We start from the raw sequence: 22,388 nt of genomic DNA, 5'->3' as shown, positions 1-22,388 counted from the left end.
AAAACGGAAAACCCTTTCGTCTAGCGGGTTTTTCGTCTTGCGAGGCGTTCGTCTTGCGGGGCACCACTGTAATTTAGCAAATGAGATGAGGCACAGACAACGCTGCTGCTCTGCTCTACCAATGAAAACAAAATCTCCTCATCCACTGAGATTTAGAAACTACGCAGCTGTGGGGGGAAAGCATCAGCCTAGTTATTTTAGCTTTATTCTGCAGAGTAGGACTTCTGAATGAAAAGGGGAGTATCACATAGATGCAGAGGTGAAGGGGGAAAGGAATGCAGAGGCTCCCACAATGGAATGCTTTCATGCTCAAGAATGAAAAGCAGGCAGCCTCATTTGGCAGGTTTTATTCTTTTTCCCTTCTATTATACAAAATATTTTACAATTTTAAAAACATTTCCCAACAAAAATCATATACAGATATTTATAATTAAAGGGCCCAATTACACAGAAGGGGAGAATCATATGCACAGAGATAACCAGTCCCCCTTTTACTTTACAAAAGAGCTAAGGGGCGGAAGGATAATTAAGACATAGGTCCTGCCCTGATCTTTTGAAGTGCGTCAGTTAAACCCCATTTCTGCCCCCCGCACCCCGATGTACATCGCACTGGAGAGCTTACTCCCTTCAGTCACTTCTTCCCCGGGCGAGTTGAGACAAAACAGAACACTGTAGAAAATACGCTATGCTGGTGCCCAGTGAGATATGTCCGATCGTTTTGTGTCGTACCTTAAAAGTTAGCAGCACCTTTTTGAAGACGAGAGCCCAGAATTCCACACCATGATTCATTCATCCCTTTCGAAAAAAGACACTTAAGTAGAATGATCATGTAAAACGATGTGCCGAAGACACTACACAGAGGTGCAATTTCAGCGCACAGTGCAGGGGAAAGTATAAACATTTTCCTGCTCAAGGGGATTTGATTCGCTGGAGAAAGCAAACCCAGACGATGTTAAGGGAGGCCCGCAAGCCAGCGAACTGCTGCTGAACACAGGAAACAATTCTACACTGGTAGGTCCAAGATAAAACCATGAGTGCCTGAACAGCCCTGGACCAAAGACAACTGAAAATGCATTGACATGTAGTTCTCTGAAACATGGGGGTGGGAAGTGAGATTGGGTGGCCGGGCAGGGGAAAGGAAGTTGCCTGAATGAGGTGTGCATATGTCGGCAGATGGGGAGTTGTGGGCAGGGGAGATCAGCGCTGGTGAGGGCTCATCCTGCACTCGCAGGGGAGCCCATCGAAGAGTCACTGCTGAATCCCAAAAGCTTGCAGCAGTGTTGGAAGGTCCCGGGCGTCAGCCGCCCCATAAAGGTCACTCTGGCCCAGCATGGAGAGCGCCATACGGAGGGTGCTCCAGATGTTGTCAGACATGGCCCCCTGCTGGCCTCGTGGGCCCCGGCTCTTCTGTTGCATGTGCAAGGCCTCCAGGAAGTGCTCCACAGCCTCCCTGTTTTAAGACGGCAAGAGAGCAAGTGTCAAAGGGAAGCAGAGAGAAGGGAACGTGGAGGAAAACCCAGTCATTGGGCATGGTGTCAGGAACAAGCCAGCACTAATAATAATAATAATAATAATAATTTTTATTTATACCCTACCCTCCCCAGCCAAGGCCGGGCTCAGAGCGGCTTACAAGCAATAATAAAAACAAGCTGAATGATTACAACTTAAAAACAAAATTAAAATACAACATTAAAATACTGAAACATTAAAATATTAAAATGTAGCCTCATCACAGGAGGAGAAGGAAAAGAAAAAAGAAAGAGAGGGAGGGAGGGAATCAAATTGGCTCCAAGCCAAAGGCCAGGCGGAACAACTCTGTCTTACAGGCCCTGCGGAAAGAAATCAGATCCTGCAGGGCCCTGGTCTCATGAGGCAGAGCGTTCCACCAGGCTGGAGCCACTGTTGAAAAGGCCCTGGATCTGGTTGAAGCCAATCTAACTTCCTTAGGGCCCGGGACCACTAGGGTGTTGCTATTTATGGACCTTGAGGCTCTCCGTGGGGCAGACCGGGAGAGGCGGTCCCGTAGGTACGAGGGTCCTAGGCCGTGAAGGGCTTTAAAGGTCAAAACCAGCACCTTAAATCTGACCCTGTACTCCACCGGGAGCCAGTGCAGCTGGAAAAGCACTGGGTGAATATGCTCCCATGGCAGAGACCCCGTGAGGAGCCTCGCTGCAGCATTCTGCACCCGCTGGAGTTTCTGGGACAGCTTCAAGGGCAGCCCCGCGTAGAGCGAATTACAGTAGTCAAGCCTGGAGATGACCGTCGCCTGGATCACTGTGGCCAGGTCGGGGCGGGAAAGGTAAGGGACCTTTCAAGTTGGGAGTTAACTCTTTCAATAGCAAGAACAGGTTTGACACAGGAGTGTCGGGCCTTTGCAACTCATCTCTGCCAGGTGTTGCCCCCTTGAAGCAGTTGCTGGGACTGAAGGTCCACAGCTGCCTAAGTCCCCTCCTCCCCAGGGCTTGTCTCAAGCAATCAGAGACTGTGCCTGCATGAAGTCAACTTCTCCGCCCTCTTCATGCCTCTGCTGGTTCTGGGAGACCGGGGTGGGTGGGGAGGTGAGCTTTTTGCAGCAGGAGGGAGAGACACCTGTGACTCTTAAGAAGCTGGACTCATCCCTGCCTCATGGCCTCCAACTTACCTGCTTCTGCTCCTGCCTCCGCTTCTGGACTTGTTTCTGCCACAGACTCTCCCAGCTCACTAAGCCCTGTTACCTCTTCAGCTTCCAAAACCTCATCCTCCCTATGTTTTCCCTCTGACCACTCATTGTTGTCCCACCACCACTCTCTGGGCTCCGAGTCCTGTTCCCTTGATGGTTCCTCACCTGGTTCCCTCCCCCATTCCTCTGCATCCAACCAGCGCATGACACATGGCGAGATCAAGGCAGCAGTTCCAGGGCTCCCACACTCTTCCATGCTCCCTGCTTGTCAAGCAACAACTCCCCAGGAGCTATGGAAATACATTGGTAATAGACGCTGCTCTACTCCTGCTTAACCCTTGCAAATCATAAAGCCAAGTCAAGAAGCCAGTCACAGCCAAACCAATCTCAGCTTGTCTGCATGGAAGAAGCAACACTATTATTATTATTTTGCTCGTATAGCATTTTTTAAATTATTTTTCAAGTACAATAACCCAATAAAAGCCTCATTGTCAATACCAAATTATAATACAATTAATAATGCCAATTGTTCAGATGCCAAATTACTGTATTTTTCGGCCCATAGGGCACACCGGCCCATAGGACGCACCTAGGTTTTTTTTGGGGGGGGGGGGAATAAAGAAAAAAAATTATTTCCCCCCCAGGCGCGGGATGCTGAGCGTGCCCCAGGCTTCGGGATGCAGGCTGCTATCCGCAAGCCTGGGGAGACCGGCGCGACTTCCTGCCGGGCTCCCCAGGCTTGCGGAGAGCTGCCCGAAGCTCAGGGTGTGCCCCGCTGCGCTCCCCGGGTTTCGGGCTGCAGGCTGCTGTCCGCAAGCCTTGGGAGCCCGGCGGGAAGTCGCGCCGGGCTCCCAAGGCCTGCGGATAGCTTCCTGAAGCCTGCATTTGCCCCATAGGACGCACACACATTTTCCCTTCATTTTTGGAGGGGGAAAAAATGCGTCCCATAGGGCGAAAAATACGGTATATTATTTTGTTGGCCCCCTGCGTGCTAGAACTGATGATTCGATAATTTACTGTGCATTCCAAAATTTAACTCTGCATTCCAAAAAAGCATCACTAATTATTAAAGGAGCCTCTGACCCCAGATGGTAGGTAATATTTGTCAGGGAACTGGAACCATAGAACCCACAGACCAGGCTCCAAAACAAAGACACATCCACAGTGCTTCCAGTTAAAGGATTGATCCGACCTATAGAAAGGCACGGAGAACTCTTTCCTTTAAGCATTCAAACAAGGAACACCAAGGGTGAGCGGAGGTGACCATTTTGATCTGGTAATGGCCTGGCGACAGGCTTCTAGTCTCTCCTCATCTCTGAACACTACTGCTTGCAAAAAGCAGCCCAGCTGGTGGGGAGGACTCCAGGCTCCCTCTTGAAATGCAGCCCCCCCCCCCAGCAGCTTCTGGTTAGCTTCCTCTTGGGAATGATTTCAGACTTTCCCTGAGATGCAGAAAAGCACAGCTGACAACTGCCGGGGCTCCGTCCACATTCCAAAAAGACGAGCGAATCATTCTCAAGAAGAGCCACAGAACCACCATCAGAATGGTGCCGTTTTCACCAGATCTCAAGAAGTGGACCCAGAATTTGGTCAACAGCTATGGGGGCACAGGGGGTAGAGGCGGCCTGACCTTTCCTTGTCCCTCTTTGCCAACCCTTAAGCCGCTCACCTGTGGGCGCCTAGGTTGATGCAGCTGATGCCGAGATTGTATCGGGAGCGGATGTAGCCAGGCTGCAGTTCCAAGGCACGCCTATAGGCTGCCACAGCTTCTTCACTCCGGTTTCCATTGGCCAAAGTAGCCCCTAGCTTGTTCCAGAGGAGATGATCCTGCGAGGAGACCAGAGAGAGCCTTATTAAACCCTGGAGCTCTTCCACAGAGAGTCCATGCTTCATTCAAGAACAGCACATTCCTTCCCAGCTTCCAGACCCCACCCACTGGTGACCCCTGTATCCCTCAAGTTCCCCATGATTTTAAAAAGCTCACTGGTACCCACGTTGCATAGTTATTTATAGGTCCAATTCCAGGTGCTTTTGTTTAGAAAACAGTACTTTTCTGAGTACAACTCAAAGTGTTGGTGCTGAGCTTTAAAGCCCTAAACGGCCTTGGCTCTGTATACCTGAAGGAGCGTCTCCACCCCCATCGTTCAGCCCAAACACTGAAATCCAGCTCCGAGGGCCTTCTGGCGGTTCCCTCATTATGAGAAGTAAAGCTACAGGGAACCAGGCAGAGGGCCTTCTTGGTAGTGGCACCCACCCTGTGGAATGCAGTCCCATCGGATGTCAAGGAGATGAGTAACTATACAACTTTTAGAAGACATCCGAAAGCAGCCCTGTATAGGGAAGCTTTTTAAAGTGTAATGTTTTATTATGTTTTTATATACGTTGAAAGCCGCCCAGAGTGGCTGGGTCACCCCAGTCAGATGGGCGGGATGCAAAGAATAAATTATTATTAGTAGTAGACGTTTAAAGCCCACGACAGTCTAGAATCTGGACACTTAAAGAACTGCCTTCACCTTAAAGTTGATGGAAAGACTGTGGGCTTTGATTCTGAAAATGAAATAAACATCCCCACACTTAGCAGGGTTCAAGAGAAGGCCAAGTCCGAACTCATTTGCCTCTGATGCGCTCTCTTTTCTATGTGGGCACATTTCTTTGTTCTTTGCACGGTTGAGCATTCAGGTCAGGCAATCCCCACACCCGCGAACTGAGCGATGCAGCCCTGACGCAGGATTCCCGCCCTGTAAGTCCACCTCCCCAACCTCACACTTTTCTCAGCCACGCTTGCGCTCACGCCTTACATTGGGCCGCGCACTCAGCGCAGCAGTGAAGCAGTCCACAGCCTTCTCGTACTCGCCGCTCAGGTTGAAGAGAACGCCCAGGCCGCACTGCACGTCAGGGTCCACGGCAGAGGTGTTGCTACGCACAGCCGCCAGGAAGAGCTCCTTTACTTCCACAAAGAGCGAGCTGGGGCGCGTGTGGAAAGGACAGAGAAATGTACAGGTAAAAAAGGTAAAGGACCCCTGGACAGTTCAGTCCAGTCAAAGGCGACTATGGGGTTGCGGCGCTCATCTCGCTTTCAGGCCGAGGGAGCCGGCGTTTTTTCGCAGCTTTTCCAAGGCATGTGACCAGCATGACTAAACTGCTTCTGGTGCAACAGAACACTGTGACGGAAACCAGAGCGCACGGAAATGCTGTTTACCTTCCTGCCGGAGTGGTACCTATTTATCTACTTGCACTGGTGTGCTTTCGAACTGCTAGGTTGGCAGGAGCTGGGACAGAGCAACAGGAGCTCACCCCGTCGCGGGGATTCGAACTGCTGACCTTCTGATCAGCAAGCCCAAGAGGCTCAGTGGTTTAGACCACAGCACCACCCGCGTCCCAGAAAGATATACAACAGGGCAATGAATCACAGAATTGCAGAGCTGGAAGGGAGCCCTGAGGGTCAACCGGGCCACACCCCCACCATGCAGGAACCCCACCTGTATTTCCCCAGTCCTCTTCCATCCTCGCTTTCCCCCGTTCCCCACACTCACTCGGTTAAAAGGGAGCCCAGGATGCGCTTGGAAGGCCCAAGGCCCGGGCTGGGGCTCCCCGCTTCCTCCTCCTCCTTCCCTATCAGATGAGCGTAGGCTGGCTTGTGGCGCAACCAGTCGCGCAGGGTCTCGCAGGCCTGCTTCTGCAGGGACTCATTGGTGAAGCTGACCGCCAAAGCCATGAGCGCCGTGAGGTTCCCGGGCTGCAACTCCAGGCACCTGTGGGAAAGAGGTCAAAACATGCAAGTCAAAAAACTGAAGGGGATCATTACTGTAACCTCAGGAGGAGGAGGAGGAGGAGGAGGGAAGGAGCAGGTTTATTGTTTCTTATCTCAGAACATTCTTACCAAAAAAAATAAAATAAATAAAAGCAGCCCAGCTGGCTGGGAGGGTCCAGGCAAACCCTCCCCAGCTGGTAGATCTGCAGCAGCTATTGCAAATGTGCTGGCTGCAGAGAACTCCTAAGCCTGGAAATTCATGACAAAATAAAGCTCTTCCCCAACAAGAAGGTTTGCAACTGGGCAGCACTGAGAGATGGACCTCTGCCACAAACATGTGTCTTCCGTCCTGTTAACTCTCAGGTTTTCATGCTAAAATAAGGTGCGGCGAGTGTCTGCCAAAGGCTCAGGAACTGTGAGGGAACCCTGTGGGCTGCCATCAGTCGCGCCAAGAAAAAATGTAATTCTTCACAGTTTCCTGGCCATTCTTTGGCTCTGCTTTCCTTTCCCCAGCTGCCAGTACACTACAGGTGTCATCCTTCCTTCGCTACTATCCTGCAGTTTGAGCACAGTGTCAAACTACTGTCTCAAAGTGTCTCCTCTCCTGGTGCCAAATTAGATTTATGGCCATAATATTGTATTTTGCAAAGGATGTCTTACGCCAGAGACTTGCCTAGCTTTTTCGTGCTGCTTGCTTTCCACAAGGGGGACGCGGGTGGCACTGTGGGTTAAACCACAGAGCCTAGGACTTGCCGATCAGAAGGTTGGAGGTTCGAATCCCCGCAACGGGGTGAGCTTCCGTTGTTTGGTCCCTGCTCCTGCCCACCTAGCAGTTCAAAAGCACGTCAAAGTGCAAGTAGATAAATAGGTACCACTCCAGCGGGAAGGTAAATGGTGTTTCCATGTGCTGCTCTGGTTCGCCAGAAGCGGCTTAGTCATGCTGGCCACATGACCCAGAAGCTGTATGCCGGCTCCCTCGGCCAGTAAAGCGAGATGAGCACTGCAACCCCAGAGTCGGCCACAACTGGATCTAATAGTCAGGGGTCCCTTTACCTTTACCTTGCTTTCCACAACAGGTTTGCTGTTCCTGGCCCAAAAGTGAGCAAAATTGCAGTGGCAATGCTGCAGCTACATTCAAGGGTACTGCATACAGTTCAGTTCCCCCATCTCAAAACAAGGGACTAATGATAGAGCGGAAAGAAATGCAGAGAAGGGCAACCAAAATGATCAGAATGTGGGGGAAGACCTTCCCTACAGGAAAAGGCTTGGAATATTTTAGTTTATAAAGCAAAGGAAGACAACTAGGAACCAAATAGGAGGCTGCGATGACTGTGTTGTCTTTAGGGTCCAGCCAAGGTTCAGGAACTCAAACAAAAAGCAATTCTTCATAATAACATAAAAAACTTTAATTAAAGGTCTGTTGGAGAAAGAGGGTTTCAAATGACATTACAATTTAAAGCAACTCGGAAGCAAGGAAAACAACAAAACTATCTTACCAGTCTAAAGATTAAGTAACACACAAGACACTGGAAGTTGAGCAGCAGGACAGACTTCAATCTGGAATCATGACAGGAACCTTTGCGATGAGAGCTACTACGCAATAGCCCAAAGCCCAAATTTAAGTGAATGATGGCCAAGGTCTCATAACCCGAGGCAGCCAATCAGGATGGCCAATTGGTACAGCCTTCAAGAAAATGGGCATTCACCCCTCCCATTCTAAAAGAGCAAACACCTGTTTGCATCACGAGTTCTCAACTCCTTTTCCTTAGTTCTGGCTTCGAGAGCCTGATAACAAACATCTGTGCTCAGATCCATTAGTCCAGAATTTCTAGCGGCTTCTCCCACACAAAAAAACCACAAAAAACAAAAACAAATTAGGCTTAAGGGGGACTGTTTCTCCACTAGCGAGAACATCACAATATATCACCAGCTAAGCATCACAATATACTGATATATCATAATGTTTTAAATAAGGACAAAACTATATAAAGGGGAACGGGAACGGTAGCGCTGGGCGATATCTGGTTTTCAACATAGTGATATATCATTTGCTAAACATTGAGATATATCACAATGCCTGAAATAAGGATGGAGCTATGTAGAGGCATTGGCTGGCTTCACAGTTTTTCCCATACTGTGATTTTTGACACACACCATGATTCGCAATCTATCACCAAGTTCAAAAGTTATGAAACTGGTATCATAATATGGAGTTCAAACTGGTTTTGTACGATATATCAATATATCGCCCAGCCCTATTCTCCACAGAGGCTTATAAATTTATGAACGGCGTTCCCCTTTCTCATATCAACGCTAGGACTCGGGTCACGGAAGAATGAGGCTTAAAGTTTCAGTATACCACCAGTATCTCTAGCCATTTGGTTTCCGGCGTCATGCTGGACTTTGCCTCTGCAATTCCCCAAAAAGAAGCACAATCTCAAGGCGTTACTACGCCAGGCAGGTTACTCACTTCCTGAGAGCACTGATGGCTAAAAGCTCCTGCTCATTCTCTGCTTGCGTCGTTCCCAGGTACTGCCAGGCCTGAAATGGAGACACAACAAGGAGTCAGAGCTGTTTTCTCTCTGCTTACTCTGCTGAAGAGTTGGGGCAAGTACCCAACTTCTGAAACATTTCTGCGTCCTCTCCCCCAAAGTGCCCAACTTCTCAGCGCTCCGAAAGGGAAGCGAGTCCACTCAGGGCCAAGGCAGATGCTGCCCATTTTCCCATCGTCCACAGCCGGGTAACTCAGCAGCTAGCACAGTGCAGCAAAGCAATGAGCACTGACCCAGTTTGTCTTGACAAAGGGCCAACACCCCCCGGCAACCTTCCCCAGTCTGACCTAATCCCAAGGAGAGGAGAGGAGGCCTGGCTCTGCCCCGCTTCACTCACCTCCATGTGATCCGGGTTCTGCTGCACAGCAGCCTCAAAGTACAAGACGGCGTTGGGCAGGTCACCCTCCTCCAGGCACTTCAGCCCTTCCTCAAAGGCCTGGGGGTGGTCATGCACGGGGTTCTCTTCTTCAAACTGGTATCCCTACCAGAGAGGGAGAGTAAAGATGTTGTTGTTGTTGCTTTTAAAGTGGATCTTGCAGCATTTGCTATTTTATTCAAGGGGTGGAGGAACACAGACCGTTCATCACATACCAAGGAGACCCTCCCCAGAGCCCAGAGAGGACATTCTCTTTGGGCTCCGGGGAAGATTTCCTCGTGAGTGGGAGGGGCAGCAGGGCTTTGTTGAGGCTGCTCAGCCTCCCTGCCTAACAGCTGGTGTGTGGGGTAGCGCAGCAGCAGCAGCTGCTTCCCTGTGCATCAGCTGAGCACCCCCAACACACACTCTCCAGGGTGCTCCCCACTTCTGAGTTCTCGGCACCATGTGTGTCATGCACAAGTTGGGAGTTGCTTGTACCTACATTTTATATTTTATTTATGACTGTTACTTCATAAGTTGTTGTTCTTGATGATTCAATTTATATACAGTGGTACCTCGGGTTACATACGCTTCAGGTTACATACGCTTCAGGTTACAGACTCTGCTAACCCAGAAATAGTACCTCGGGTTAAGAACTTTGCTTCAGAAATCGAGAACAGAAATCGTGCTCCGGCGGCGAGGCAGCAGCAGGAGGCCCCATTAGCTAAAGTGGTGCTTCAGGTTAAGGACAGTTTCAGGTTAAGAACAGACCTCCAGAACGAATTAAGTTCTTAACGCGAGGTACCACTGTACTGCCGTTTATCAAAAGATCCTAGGGAGGTGTACAACATTGAAAATACATTACAGAACACCAACGATAAAACCATAATACAGTGGAACCCCGGTTTTCAAATGTAATCCGTTCCGGAAGACCGTTCGACTTCCGAAACGTTCAAAAACCGCGGATCAAAGGGCTATCGGCAAATTCAATGGAGTAAAATGAGAAACGCGCCTCAGAAGCCATTTGACTTCCGAGGCGCATTCGAAAGCGGAAGTGTTCACTTCCAGGTTTTTGGCATCCAAAACTTTTGGGAGCTGAGACGTTCAAAAACAGGGGTTCCACTGTAAAAAGTATGACAACAGACAGCCTAATAATAAAACAGTAATCATCACAGGTCATAGTCTATCACAGGCCATAGATTATTCAATAGCCATAGGCCTGGGTAAAGAGGGAGGTCTTTGCCTGGGGCCTAAAGACATGTACTGATGGTGACAGACAAGCCTCTCTGGGGAAAGCATTCCACAGACAGGGAGCCACCACAGAAAAGGCCAATTCTCTTGTTGCCACCCTCTGAATCTCTCTGGGATGAGGGACCTAGAGAAGGGCGTCAGATGACAAGTGCAGGGTCTGGGCATTGTAGCTACTAGGCATTGTATAATTAAACACAGAGAGAGAGAATTCTGTACCCACTTGCTCACAATCTGAAGTTGAGCAACCAATAGGGATGAGGAGGCATGGCGGGGGGAGAAGGAGAAGGCCCCAAGCAGAGCCTCTGCAGGAGTACCTTGTCATAAGAGGAGCTGGCAAGATCCTCGTAGTCCGTTAGCCAAGGGTGGGCCTCTGCGTCTCGCTTGGCCATCTCCTCCCACTCAGCCTGGAGCTTGTCCCAGAAGTCCACATCTGACTAAAGAAGAGGGGGAAAGGAAGGTGAAGGAAACCCTCCTCTCAAATGAACGCAGCAGAAGTCTCACTCCAGGACAAAGCTTTTACAGAGTTACGATTAAATACAATAAACTCTGCTTACAGAGATGGGAGACACAGAGGCATACCAACAAACGAACGTGTTTGCATTAGGGGATGTCCTGAAGTAAAGGACCTTATGCATTATATCTTGCACTGCCCCCTATATAATGAAGCAAGAGAAAGATTTTTAGCACCTATAATGGCAAGGTCCCCTGGCCAGAACCCCTCTGACATGATTTTATATCTCCTTGCAGACACAGATAAGTACGTGACCTGGTGTGTAGCACTCTTTGCAACTGCCGCTAGGAAAATTAGAGCAAATTATATAGCCAAGGTAGCCACCAACTGTAAAGGAGATGAATTTATTTGACCCTATCTACATCAAGCTAGGGATGCAGGTGGCGCTGTAGGTTAAACCACAGAGCCTAGGACTTGCCAATCAGAAGGTCGGCGGTTCGAATCCCCGCGATGGGGTGAGCTCCCGTTGCTCGGTCCCTGCTCCTGCCAACCTAGCAGTTCGAAAGCACGTCAAAGTGCAAGTAGATAAATAGGTACCGCTCCGGCAGGAAGGCAAATGGCATTTCCGTGCGCTGCTCTGGTTTGCCAGAAGCGGCTTAGTAATGCTGGCCATGTGACCCGGAAGCTGTATGCCGGCTCCCTCGGCCAATAAAGCGAGATGAGCGCCGCAACCCCAAAGTCGGCCACAACTGGACCTAATGGTCAGGGGTCCCTTTACCTTTACATCAAGCTATATTCTATCTTTATCACCAGACTCTGAATATAATTGCACATTGTATTAATTAACATTATTTTTTAATACATTAGTGGCCATGTGATAATTTTTGCTTATAACTTTTATTATTTAATGTCTTAACTTGTATATTAAGGTACTTTTATAGCTCTGTTTAGAGTAGGTAGTGCTTTGATAATATAAATATTTTAAGTTTTTTGTATCAATCCAGTATATTTTCTTCAAATTGGTGAATGATTCTGTGCACATTGCGGCAGCCTTTGGCTATGTGCAATAAAACTGACTGACTGACTCACTCCAGGGCAGCCCTGCCCTCACCAGTTGTTACGTTACCTCCACAGCAGTCTTGGCCTCCTCAAACTCGTTCTCCAGGCCCAGCGTGTCTGCAGAGTGTGCAAACTGATCTACCCAGGCTTCGGATGTGTTCTAGAAAGAGAGCATAGCAGGAAGGTACTTTCTCCCACCTCCAAGATAGATAAAGGGTGCAGCCCGGTCCCATTTCTTAACAAAGCAACAACAAACCAACCTTCGGTCACGTAAAGCATACTCAATAAACACATGAGACGTAACCAGCTGTGTTCTTAGATAAATAAGATATACTATTCATAATATCAAATTGTAAATTTCAACAGAAGTAACTCATAAAGTTCAACAAATAAACAAAGCAGAAGACCCAGTGGATCAGATTATTCTATAGTCAGTTCATGCATAAGGTCCATCCGTGTAATGGTGTCCATTCCACCTGTCTGTTCATAAAGTCCAAACCATCCACATGAAAGGTTGTTGTTGTTGTTTTTTAGTCGTGTCCGACTCCTCGTGACCCCTGGACCAGAGCACGCCAGGCACTCCTGTCTTCCACTGCCTCCCGCAGTTTGGTCAAACTCATGCTGGTAGCTTCAAGACCACTGTCCAACCATCTCGTCCTCTGTCGTCCCCTTCTCCTTCTGCCCTCCATCTTTCCCAACATCAGGGTCTTTTCCAGGGAGTCTTCTCTTCTCATGAGGTGGCCAAAGTATTGGAGCCTCAGCTTCAGGATCTGTCCTTCCAGTGAGCACTCAGGGCTGGTTTCCTTCAGAATGGAGAGGTTTGATCTTCTTGCAGCCAATGGGACTCTCAAGAGTCTCCTCCAGTTACAGTTCCACAAAATCCTTTCACAAAGTCTAAGACAAGGGTTTCCGGAATACTAGCCTTGTTTCGCCGTCCTGGGCTTCATCAGTAGTTAAAGCTCATATGTGATATTACAGGGCAGTGGATCTTATGGCATAGTAGTAGCCTTTCATGTGGATGGTTTGGACTTTATGAACAGACAGGTGGAATGGACACCAATACACAGATGGATCTTATGCATGAACTGATCCACCGGGTCTTCTGCTTTGTTCGTTTGTTGAACTTTATGAGTTACTTCTGTTGAAATTTACAATTTGATACTATAAATAGTATATCTTATTTATCTAAGAACACAGCCGGTTACGTCTCATGTGTTTACTGTCCCATTTCTTGGCAAACAATATGGAGGGCACAACAGAGTGTAAAATTTGGGCCTACAGGACAGAATCATCACTGGAAGGTCTGCTAGGTGGGTCTTCTCTTCCCCTAGACTACATACACACTGCTCTTTGTGCAAGTTGACACTTCTACTCCCAACACTGAAGACGTTGGTTATTGGCCACACAAGAGCATGTTGCCAAGAAGCACACAGCCCGTGAGCAGCAGAGCTCTACCTGTTGGGAGTCCTACCTGCTGCTGTATAAACTCAGTTGCCCATTGTTCTGCCTGATCCTGGTCTCTGGGGGTAATGGTCACCCGATTTGCCTCGATGGACACCCTCCCATCTCCAATCTGGCGGACAAACTTTAGGAACTGCATGAAGAAAGGAGACACAGGGAGAGAGACCATCACCATCCATCCCTCGGCACAAACTCTTCTATCTGAACTGGCCTGGACCGTCCGGACTGAGCAGAGCCAGCAGGAAAGAAAAGAGGAGGCACATTCGGCTTCCTTGAGGGAAAAGGAACCTGGGAGTGGGTCCCTCTCAAGCGGTAGCCGCTTAAAACAGTTGAACAGGGTCAGACACTCTTATTTCCTTGAAAGTAACTCCAAGAATAACACCAGGCTGCAAGGTCTAGGCCCAACTCCCACCCTTAGCTCAAAGCCCTTTCTGCCAACCTTTTGCCCTGGATTGGAAGCAAGAAGATCTGGGAACATCCAAATCCCAAGTCTTCAGACAAGACTGCCATTTTTCAAGGAGTGAGGGCAGAAAAGGGAGAGGTGTGCGGGGAGAATGTGTGAGTGTACACAGACATAAATATTTTGAGGAGGAAACAAAACGTTGCCTCCTCTGAGGGTCTTCTACTGGTCCCCTCATTGCGAGAAGCGAAGTTACAGGGAACCAGGAAGAAGGCCTTCTCGGTGGTGGCACCCTTCCTTCAGATGTCAAGGAGACAATTTTTAGAAGACATCTGAAGGCAGCCCTTTATTGGGAGGTTTTTAACGCTTCATGTTTTCAATATGTTTTTAGATATGCTGTAAGCTGCCCAAGAGTGGCTGGGGAAATCAGATGGGCTGATGGTCAAGCACTCATATTATCTGTGCCCAGTTCCCTACAAAGAGAACTCTAGTCTCTTTTTTTACCTCAGAGTCATTCAGTTTTGGGTCATCCACTTTTGCAAGAAACTCATTGGCAGTTTTCTTGAGGTCTTCTTCAGGCTGGTATTCCTCATACCTGTGATCAGAAAGAATAAACGTGGTTCAGGAGGAAGCTAGAAGGACACTGTGTAATTAAGCGTTTTGCACACCACCACAAAAATAAATTTTTGGTGTGTTTATTTTATATCTCCCAACCCTCCAGTTTGCAATGCAGCTTATAAAACGATCAGTACACAAGCATTTCAATAACAGCACTTGAAAGACTATTAAAATGGCAGAAAACAGCCTACACCACCAACAACAAAAACTAAAACCATAATTGGGAACAGAAACAAAAAGGCAAATGAATTGAAAGGCAAGGCCAGAGGGCGGGGAGAGTCCTTCAAGTGAAAAGACAAGATTGCACCAGGAGAGCCTCTCTGGAGAGAGACTTCCATATCACAAAATGGCTGTCCCTGGGAAAGGTGAGTTGTGAGTGCCTGGAGGCGGTTGGAGGATGGATGGCAGCTAACAGATTGAGGTTGAATCCTGACAAGGGGGAACAGGAGGCGGACGGGTGTGGGGGACTCCCTGGCCCTGAATGGGGTAACTGTGCCCTTGAAGGAACAGATGTGCAGCCTGGAATGGACTCACAGCTGTCCATGGAGGCGCAGGTCAATTCTGTGTCCAGGGCAGCTCCATCTGGTACGCAGGCTGAGACCCTACCTGCCCGCGGACTGTCTCACCAGAGTGGTGCATGCTCTGGTTATCTCCAGCTTTGACTTCTACAATGCGCTCTACGTGGGGCTACCTTTGAAGGTGACTCGGAAACTGCAATTAATCCAGAATGCGGCAGCTAGACTGGTGACTGGGAGTGGCTGCCAAGACCATATAACACCGGTCCTGAGAGACCTCCACTGGCTCCCAGTACGATTCCGAGCACAAATCAAAGTGTTGGTGCTGACCTTTAAAGCCTTAAACGGCCTTGGCCCAGTATACCTGAAGGAGCGTCTCCACCCCCATTGTTCAGCCCGGACACTGAGATCCAGCGCCGAGGGCCTTCTGGCGGTTCCCTCATTGCGAGAAGTGAGGTTACAGGGAACCAGACAGAGGGCCTTCTCGGTAGTGGTGCCCGCCCTGTGGAACGCCTTCCCATCAGATGTCAAGGAAATAAGCAGCTATCTTATTTTTAAAAGACATCTGAAGGCAGCCCTGTTTAGGGAAGTTTTTAATATCTAATGCTGTATTGTTTTTAACACTTGATTGGGAGCCGCCCAGAGTGGCTGGGGAAACTCAGCCAGATGGGCGGGTTATAAATAATAAATAATAATTATTATATATAAAGGAGCCTCTAAAGATGATCAAAGTGTTTGGCCTCCTTAAGAGGGAGAAGGTGGTCCAAAGTCATAAAGGGCTTTCAAAGTTAAGCACCTATGTTTTCAGTAATGCCCAGAATACACCATGAACCTGGGGGGAAATCCTTAAGCCCTGGTTATGTTCTATTTTCCCAACGTGAATCAGCTGTCTAGCAGTCGTATTCTGCTCCAGCTGAGATTTCAGAGTAGCCTTCAAAGGAGAGCTCCACATATAAAACATGGCAGTAGTCCAGCCTAAAGGTTAACAAAACATAGGTAACAGCAGCCATTTCTGAGCAGCTCCCTTATTAAATGCCTTTCTCCATTCAGTTCACTATAATTCTACTCAATATGGCAGGGCAACATGGAAAACAACAGCAGCCCAGAGAGCTTCAAGGTTCTTTGTCCGGATAACAATCTCCCTCTCTCTCTCGCTGATCCGAAAAGCCTTGGAAAAAATACATTAAACTGAAGACCTCTCTGTCATGGTGTAATTTTAAACCTTTCCCCCTGGGGCTGCAGGAGAAGCCAGCTGCTTCATGGAAATGGACCTGTCTACTCAGAACTCGGGCAGAGTGCTACTTTGAGCTGCAGCGTGGATCAAATCCCAGTATCTCGCCGACGTCACTGCGGGAAGTAGGAACAGAGGTACTCACCATTTATCAGCCAGGGTCTGATCTTCCGATTCACCCAGCCATAACTTCTCCTCCGACTGCTCCAAATATTCTTCGGCCCACTTGGCAGGAGACACAGACAAGGGATCTTTGAAGAAATAAAAATAAATAATAAATAATAATATTTATACCCCGCCCATCTGGCTGGGTTTCCCCAGCCACTCTGGGTGGCTCCCAACTGAATATTAAAAACACGATAAAACACCAAGCATTAAAAACTTCCCTAAACAGGGCTGTCACCCCCTGACCAACTCCTGTCCCACCTGTAACCTCAGCAATGAACTCCTGGGACCAATCGGCTTCATTGTAATCCGTAGAGACGTCCACTGTACTGTCGGCAGCGCCAAGGAATTCTTGCGCCCAATTCTCTGACAAAGCCAGGGCCGCCACACCTGGAGCTGAGAAGAGGAAGCCGGAGGAGTCAGAATGGTGCTAGCTCAGGTGCCCACAAGGATGAGACAAGTCCCAATGGAGCAGATTTGGCTTCCCTGTCCTTCTTCCCAATCCATCCCCTTCCTCGGGGGGCACATCCCCCTCAACAATGGATGGGCGGCCATCGCCGCCATTCACCCAGAAATATTTTGCTGGTCTCTGTTCATGCTACGACTCGCAGGCCAGGCCTCTTACCTCTCTGTGGAGCCTGCCGGAAGCTGGACTGCTCAATTTCCTGCATCTCAGCCAGCAGGTCATCCATCTTGAATGTTTGTGGGGCACGGGACAGCAGGGGCCCATTCTGCTCTTGAAGGAACTCTGCCACCAGCTGCCAGAAAACATAACGTCAGCATGTGTTACGGCCGGGTGATCTACAGTCCCAAACCAGTTGAAGGCCATATCGTTAAATCAGTTTCATAATTTTTGACCTGGCATTATATTGTGGATCATGATGTGTGTCAGGGGTGGGCGATGGATCGTCCAAAACCGGTTTGAAGTCCATATTGTGATATCGGTTTCAAAATTTTTGAGCTGGCAATAATATATCTTGAATCATGACGTGTGTGCGCGCGCGCACGAGCGCTTTGCAAAAATCACAATGTGGGAAAAGATGCTTCTGTTGATTCCAGCAGCCCGTTAGCTCTCCCGGCTCATGCGGGGGGGGGGGGGCAGAGAATCACACTGGGAAAAAATCACGATGTAGAGAAAACCGCGAAGCCTGCCAATACCTCTACATAGCTCCATCCTTATTTCAGATGTTGTAGTAACATATTGGTATATCATGATGTTTAAAGGTAAAGGGACCCCTGACCATTAGGTCCAGTCGTGGCCGACTCTGGGGTTGCGGCGCTCATCTCGCTTTACTGGCCGAGGGAGCCGGCGTACAGCTTCTGGGTTATGTGGCCAGCATGACTAAGCCGCTTCTGGCGAACCAGAGCAGCGCACGGAAACGCCGTTTACCTTCCCGCCGGAGTGGTACCTATTTATCTACTTGCACTTTGACGTGCTTTTGAACTGCTAGGTGGGCAGGAGCAGGGACCGAGCAACGGGAGCTCACCCCGTCGCAGGGATTCAAACCGCTGACTTTCTGATCGGCAAGCCCCAGGCTCTGTGATTTAACCCACAGCGCCACCTGCGTCCCATTATGATGTTTAGTATCTGTTGAAAACCAGATACTGCCCAGCCCTAGCATGTGTGCGAGGAGACAATATTGAGTGGGTCAGGGAGAAGGAGGAAAACAAAGAAAAGAAACATGGGGCATCTTACTTCATCTTCAGAAGCTCTTCCAAGAGGTTTGGACACCTGCAGAAGAGAAAAAGATTGCTACCCGATGGCAGAATAGAAATCACAAAGGATTAAAGAGTTGCATCCCCCAACGGATTTGTGCTTTCTTTATCTTATGCTTTTTTGTCCATTTCAGGACAAATGGGTATTATCCATTTTTAAATAGGCAGAGATAGGGTGGGGGGCAGGGAGATAAGAAGGCCCAGCGTTAACCACTGAGGGATTATTTTCCTTTTTTAAAAAGAAGAAGCGGTGATCCTGAACAGACAGACACTAACAGGAGTGTCCCTGGATGGGAGATAAACAATTCCCGGCTCCCCAAAGCGGTACCACTCCCCCCTCCCCTTCCCGCATTGCCAAACTTACCACCTCAGGCACGGGGGCATTGGGAGGCCACGCCAGGGGTCCCCGAAGCCCCTCCTGCTGCAGGCCTTTGTCCTGAGTGAAATGGCTGGCCAGCTTCATCAGAGGATTGGAGCCTCCGCATTCCGGCTCCACCAGCTCCCTCATTGCCATGGCGGAAGGCAGGAGACGGCCACAGCCACACGACCCTCACCTGCCCAAGGGAGAAGCAGTGGCAAACCATGTAGAGTCACAAGGCTATTGTTGTTATTCATCTCCTGCACCCCGGTAATCTGGCGAGGCAAGTTTCTGACACTGATGCACCGGAGAGATTACTCAAGGGACTGAAGATATGACTACACTCGCAGCTTACGAACAGATTGCTTATAGGTGTAGACTCTGCATGGACAAATATAATGACATTTGGATGCGTTTATACAATATACAATACACAATACACAGTGGTACTGTGACTAAACATATATGTTTAGGATAATAACAATACTTATATAGTAGATGAGCAAATATAGAATTGAAACAGTCTGTGTATATAGCAAGAGAGTAAAACTTTTTCTGCACATATTATTTTTTTGCTGCTTTATTTTGTTCAATTGAAATATTGAATTATTATTATTTTGAAGGCAGCCCTGTACGGGGAAGCCTTTTGATGTGTAATGCTTTATTATGTTTTTATATTACACTTGATCTTAGCCAAAAGGCCGAGAAGCAGGTACAAGTAAAATTATTATTAATAGTAATAATACACACAAAAAGCTTTTGTAAATGCATAAGGCAGGTTTACAAAAATTGCCAACAACTGAGGCCCCATTTGCACTGCACATCTAAAGGGGGATCATGTCACAGCTTTCCCCAAATAATCATGGGAACGGTTTGTGACGGGTGTGACAGAGCTGTAACTCTCAAAGTTCCCTCTGAGGAGGGATTGACTTTTAAGACACTCTGGGAACCGTGGCTGCGTGAGGGGTCTCCTAACCACAGCCAGGACCCTTAAACTACAGTTCCCAGGATTCTTTGAGGGGATGCCATGGCTGCTTGAAGTGGCACGTCCTGGTGTGGACGGGGCCCAAGGGAGGCAGGACACGGGCAGACATTCCTCTGCCCACTTGCCGTGCGCACAAGAGCAACACACCTGCACACAAAGTAATCCGGAATAATTGCCACTTGCAAATGATGCAACCAAACAGCAGCACCACCTACAGCAGCCGCCTCTCAAGATGAAAACGCAAGGAGTGCCAAGTCCGACCAAAGGTTGAACCAGCCCAGATACAAGCCCGGGAGCCCCTTCACAGAGGACGTTTTCACACGTGTGCAAATGCACTGACTCAGTGCAAATGCACTGTGCAAATGCAGCGACACACCCGCATCATGCAGGCACTTCGACTGGGGGAAGGCAAACCCCACAGGAGCCAAGTCCGAAGGTTCGAGGTCCCTTTGGGCCCCCCAGTAAAATATTTGAGGGGGCTACCCCCCCCAAAAAAGTTGATGGGCACATTGCGCATGCACTGCATCGTGCGATCGATTCTGTGGGGCGGGGCTTACCTGGGGCCCCCAATATTTCATTCCAGTTTCACCCCTGGCAGCTCCCACGTTCGGCTCTGGCCTCTCCCGACTCCTGATGATGTGTAGAGGTGGGATGCGACTCTGCACATGCTCAGAGGTGCTCTCCCCGTGGCAAAACCCGAGGGCTGAGCCTGGCTGGCTGGTCCTCTAGGGCTGGCTGGAATTGGGGGCGGGGGGGGGGTGGAGAGATAGATTCCAAGCCAAGCTCCCAGGCAACTCCCTTTCCACGCATCTCAGCAACGTCTGCACGGGGAGGCCGTGGGGGGGTGGGGCGGTCTTGATGCCTGGACCCCCCCCCGGGCTCCCCACCCCCCCCACCCGCCAGCAAACAACTCACCAGGCTTTGCAAGGCCTCGCTGCCTCCGGCTGCGGAGCCCCTCCCTCCCTCGGCCGGGTTCCTAACTCGGGGCGGGGGCGGGGGGGGGGTTCGGCCAGGTGCTCCGATCCGGGGGGGGGGGCTCGTCGGGTGCGAGGCTCCTCCTCCGCCCAATGCAACGCCGAGCTGCAAACTCCCGGCCTGGATCTTGCAACATTCGCCCAGAAAGCAGCCAGGGGGCGGAGCCGGCTCTTAAAGGCACAGGCGCCACGCCGGGGACACCCGGGCGGGCTGCTATTTGCAAGGGAGCGGCGTCGGAAGTGAAAGCCCGCACGGAGTCCCCGGCGGCGCATGCTCCTTCCTCGGACGGCTGGAGGTGGTGTCAGCTTTGCTGCTTAGGAACGAGGCCCGCTGAGCTTGCAAAAATCGGCCTTTCTGAAAAGCCCTCTCCTGGGGCGCTCCCTCGGGACAGGGTTTGTTGCAGCAAAATCAAGGCGGGGGCTTGGATTGTCCAATGCCGGATTTAGGTATAAACTGGTGCTTTGAATCCCCACGACGGGAGTCCCTGCTCCTGCCAACCTAGCAGTTCAAAAGCACATCAAAGTGCAAGTAGATAAATAGGTACCGCTCCGGCGGGAAGGTAAACGGCGTTTCCGTGCGCTGCTCTGGTTCGCCAGAAGCGGCTTAGTCATGCTGGCCACATGTACACTGGCTCCCTCGGCGAATAAAGCGAGGTGAGCGCCACAACCCCAGAGACTGTCACAACTGGACCTAATGGTCGGGGTCCCTTTACCTTAAAAAGGGGCGCGGGTGGCGCTGTGGGTTAAACCACAGAGCCTAGGGCTTGCCGATCAGAAGGTCGGCGGTTCAAATCCCTACAACAGGGTGAGCTCCCGTTGCTCGGTACCTGCTCCTGCCAACCTAGCAGTTTGAAAGCACGTCAAAGTGCAAGTAGATAAATAGGTACCGCTCTGGTGGGAAGGTAAATGGCGTTTCCGTGCGCTACTCTGGTTTGCCAGAAGCGGCTTAGTCATGCTGACCACATGACCCGGAAGCTGTACGCCAGCTCGCTCGGCCAATAAAGCAAGATGAGCGCCGCAACCCCAGAGTCGGCCACGACTGGACCTAATGGTCAGGGGTCCCTTATAAGTTAGCACCAAAAACCTTGAACTTGACTCAGTAGCAGATTTGCAGCCAGTACAAATACTGCAAACAATATGCAAATATATAAACAATATGCTGACGATAGCTTGCCCCCACAAGCCCCCTAGCTGCTGTGTTCTGCATTAGTTGCAGACCAATCGCAAAAGACTTGAAGCTACCAGTGCATAGACAACTGATCACACAGCCCCAAACCAGGATTGGCTTTAGAGGTTAAGACGAGCGCTTTGTCTTGGGCCAAAAATGGAGAAGCAGCCAAGGCAGGTGGAAAATAACTGGTGTCTTGGGATTGCATCAGGCAGGCCAAATTAAAAAGTTTGCTGCTCAGTCGGGGACCAACTGAAGTTTCTATTCCTGGTTTCTATTTTCAAAGGCAGTCCCACATATTGCACACGCTTGGGAGAAGACCAGGGCTCACGGATATACGGAAGATATAGGCTGCGCTGGGCAAGATGTATGTCTGCAATTCTAGAGAACTGTTACTAGTCAGAGCTGACTGTACGGAGTTAAAGGTAAAGGGACCCCTGACCATTAGGTCCAGTCGTGGACGACTCTGGGGTTGCGGCGCTCATCTCGCTTTATTGGCCGAGGGAGCCAGCGTACAGCTTCTGGGTCATGTGGCCAGCATGACTAAGCCGCTTCTGGCGAACCAGAGCAGCGCACGGAAACACTGTTTACCTTCCCGCCAGAGCGGTACCTATTTATCTACTTGCACTTTGACGTGCTTTCGAACTGCTAGGTTGGCAGGAGCAGGGACCGAGCAACGGGAGCTCACCCCGTCACGGGGATTCGAACCGCCGACCTTC

The 22,388-nt window shown here is 49.7% G+C and overlaps 1 protein-coding gene across 3 annotated transcripts; it reads right to left on the bottom strand.

The window, feature by feature from the left end:
* Positions 1-332: 332 nt before the first annotated feature.
* Positions 333-20,646, bottom strand: PEX5 (peroxisomal biogenesis factor 5). Of its 3 annotated transcripts, none has more exons than XM_083593373.1 (16): positions 20,443-20,646; positions 18,549-18,738; positions 18,165-18,200; positions 17,094-17,226; positions 16,730-16,864; positions 16,449-16,554; positions 14,444-14,534; positions 13,550-13,672; positions 12,146-12,238; positions 10,883-11,002; positions 9,300-9,443; positions 8,881-8,951; positions 6,193-6,411; positions 5,458-5,623; positions 4,329-4,486; positions 333-1,450 (listed from the first exon to the last, which is right to left on the bottom strand). In XM_083593373.1, the coding sequence occupies exons 2-16, from the start codon at positions 18,696-18,698 to the stop codon at positions 1,249-1,251; spliced, it is 1,947 nt and encodes a 648-aa protein (XP_083449499.1). In that variant the 5' UTR covers positions 18,699-18,738; positions 20,443-20,646; the 3' UTR covers positions 333-1,248. The 3 variants fall into 3 exon arrangements, with proteins under 3 accessions (XP_083449499.1, XP_083449500.1, XP_083449501.1); XM_083593374.1 differs by having other exon boundaries at positions 20,085-20,464; XM_083593375.1 differs by lacking the exon at positions 13,550-13,672.
* Between the last annotated feature and the right edge of the window lie 1,742 nt (positions 20,647-22,388).

Source organism: Podarcis filfolensis (assembly GCF_964270895.1).
Source record: "Podarcis filfolensis genome assembly, chromosome: 17".
Lineage (NCBI taxonomy): Eukaryota > Metazoa > Chordata > Lepidosauria > Squamata > Lacertidae > Podarcis > Podarcis filfolensis.
This window is presented reverse-complemented; position numbering and strand designations above follow the sequence as displayed.

Coding starts and splice junctions, on each gene's coding strand:
- PEX5 (XM_083593373.1), bottom strand. CDS start 18,698: ATGGCAATGAGGGAGCTGGTGGAGCCGGAATGCGGAGGCTCCAATCCT. Junction 8,952..9,299: donor AGAACCCGGATCACATGGAG/GTGAGTGAAGCG, acceptor TCTCCATTTCAG/GCCTGGCAGTACCTGGGAAC. Junction 4,487..5,457: donor CGCTGAGTGCGCGGCCCAAT/GTAAGGCGTGAG, acceptor GTCTCCTCGCAG/GATCATCTCCTCTGGAACAA.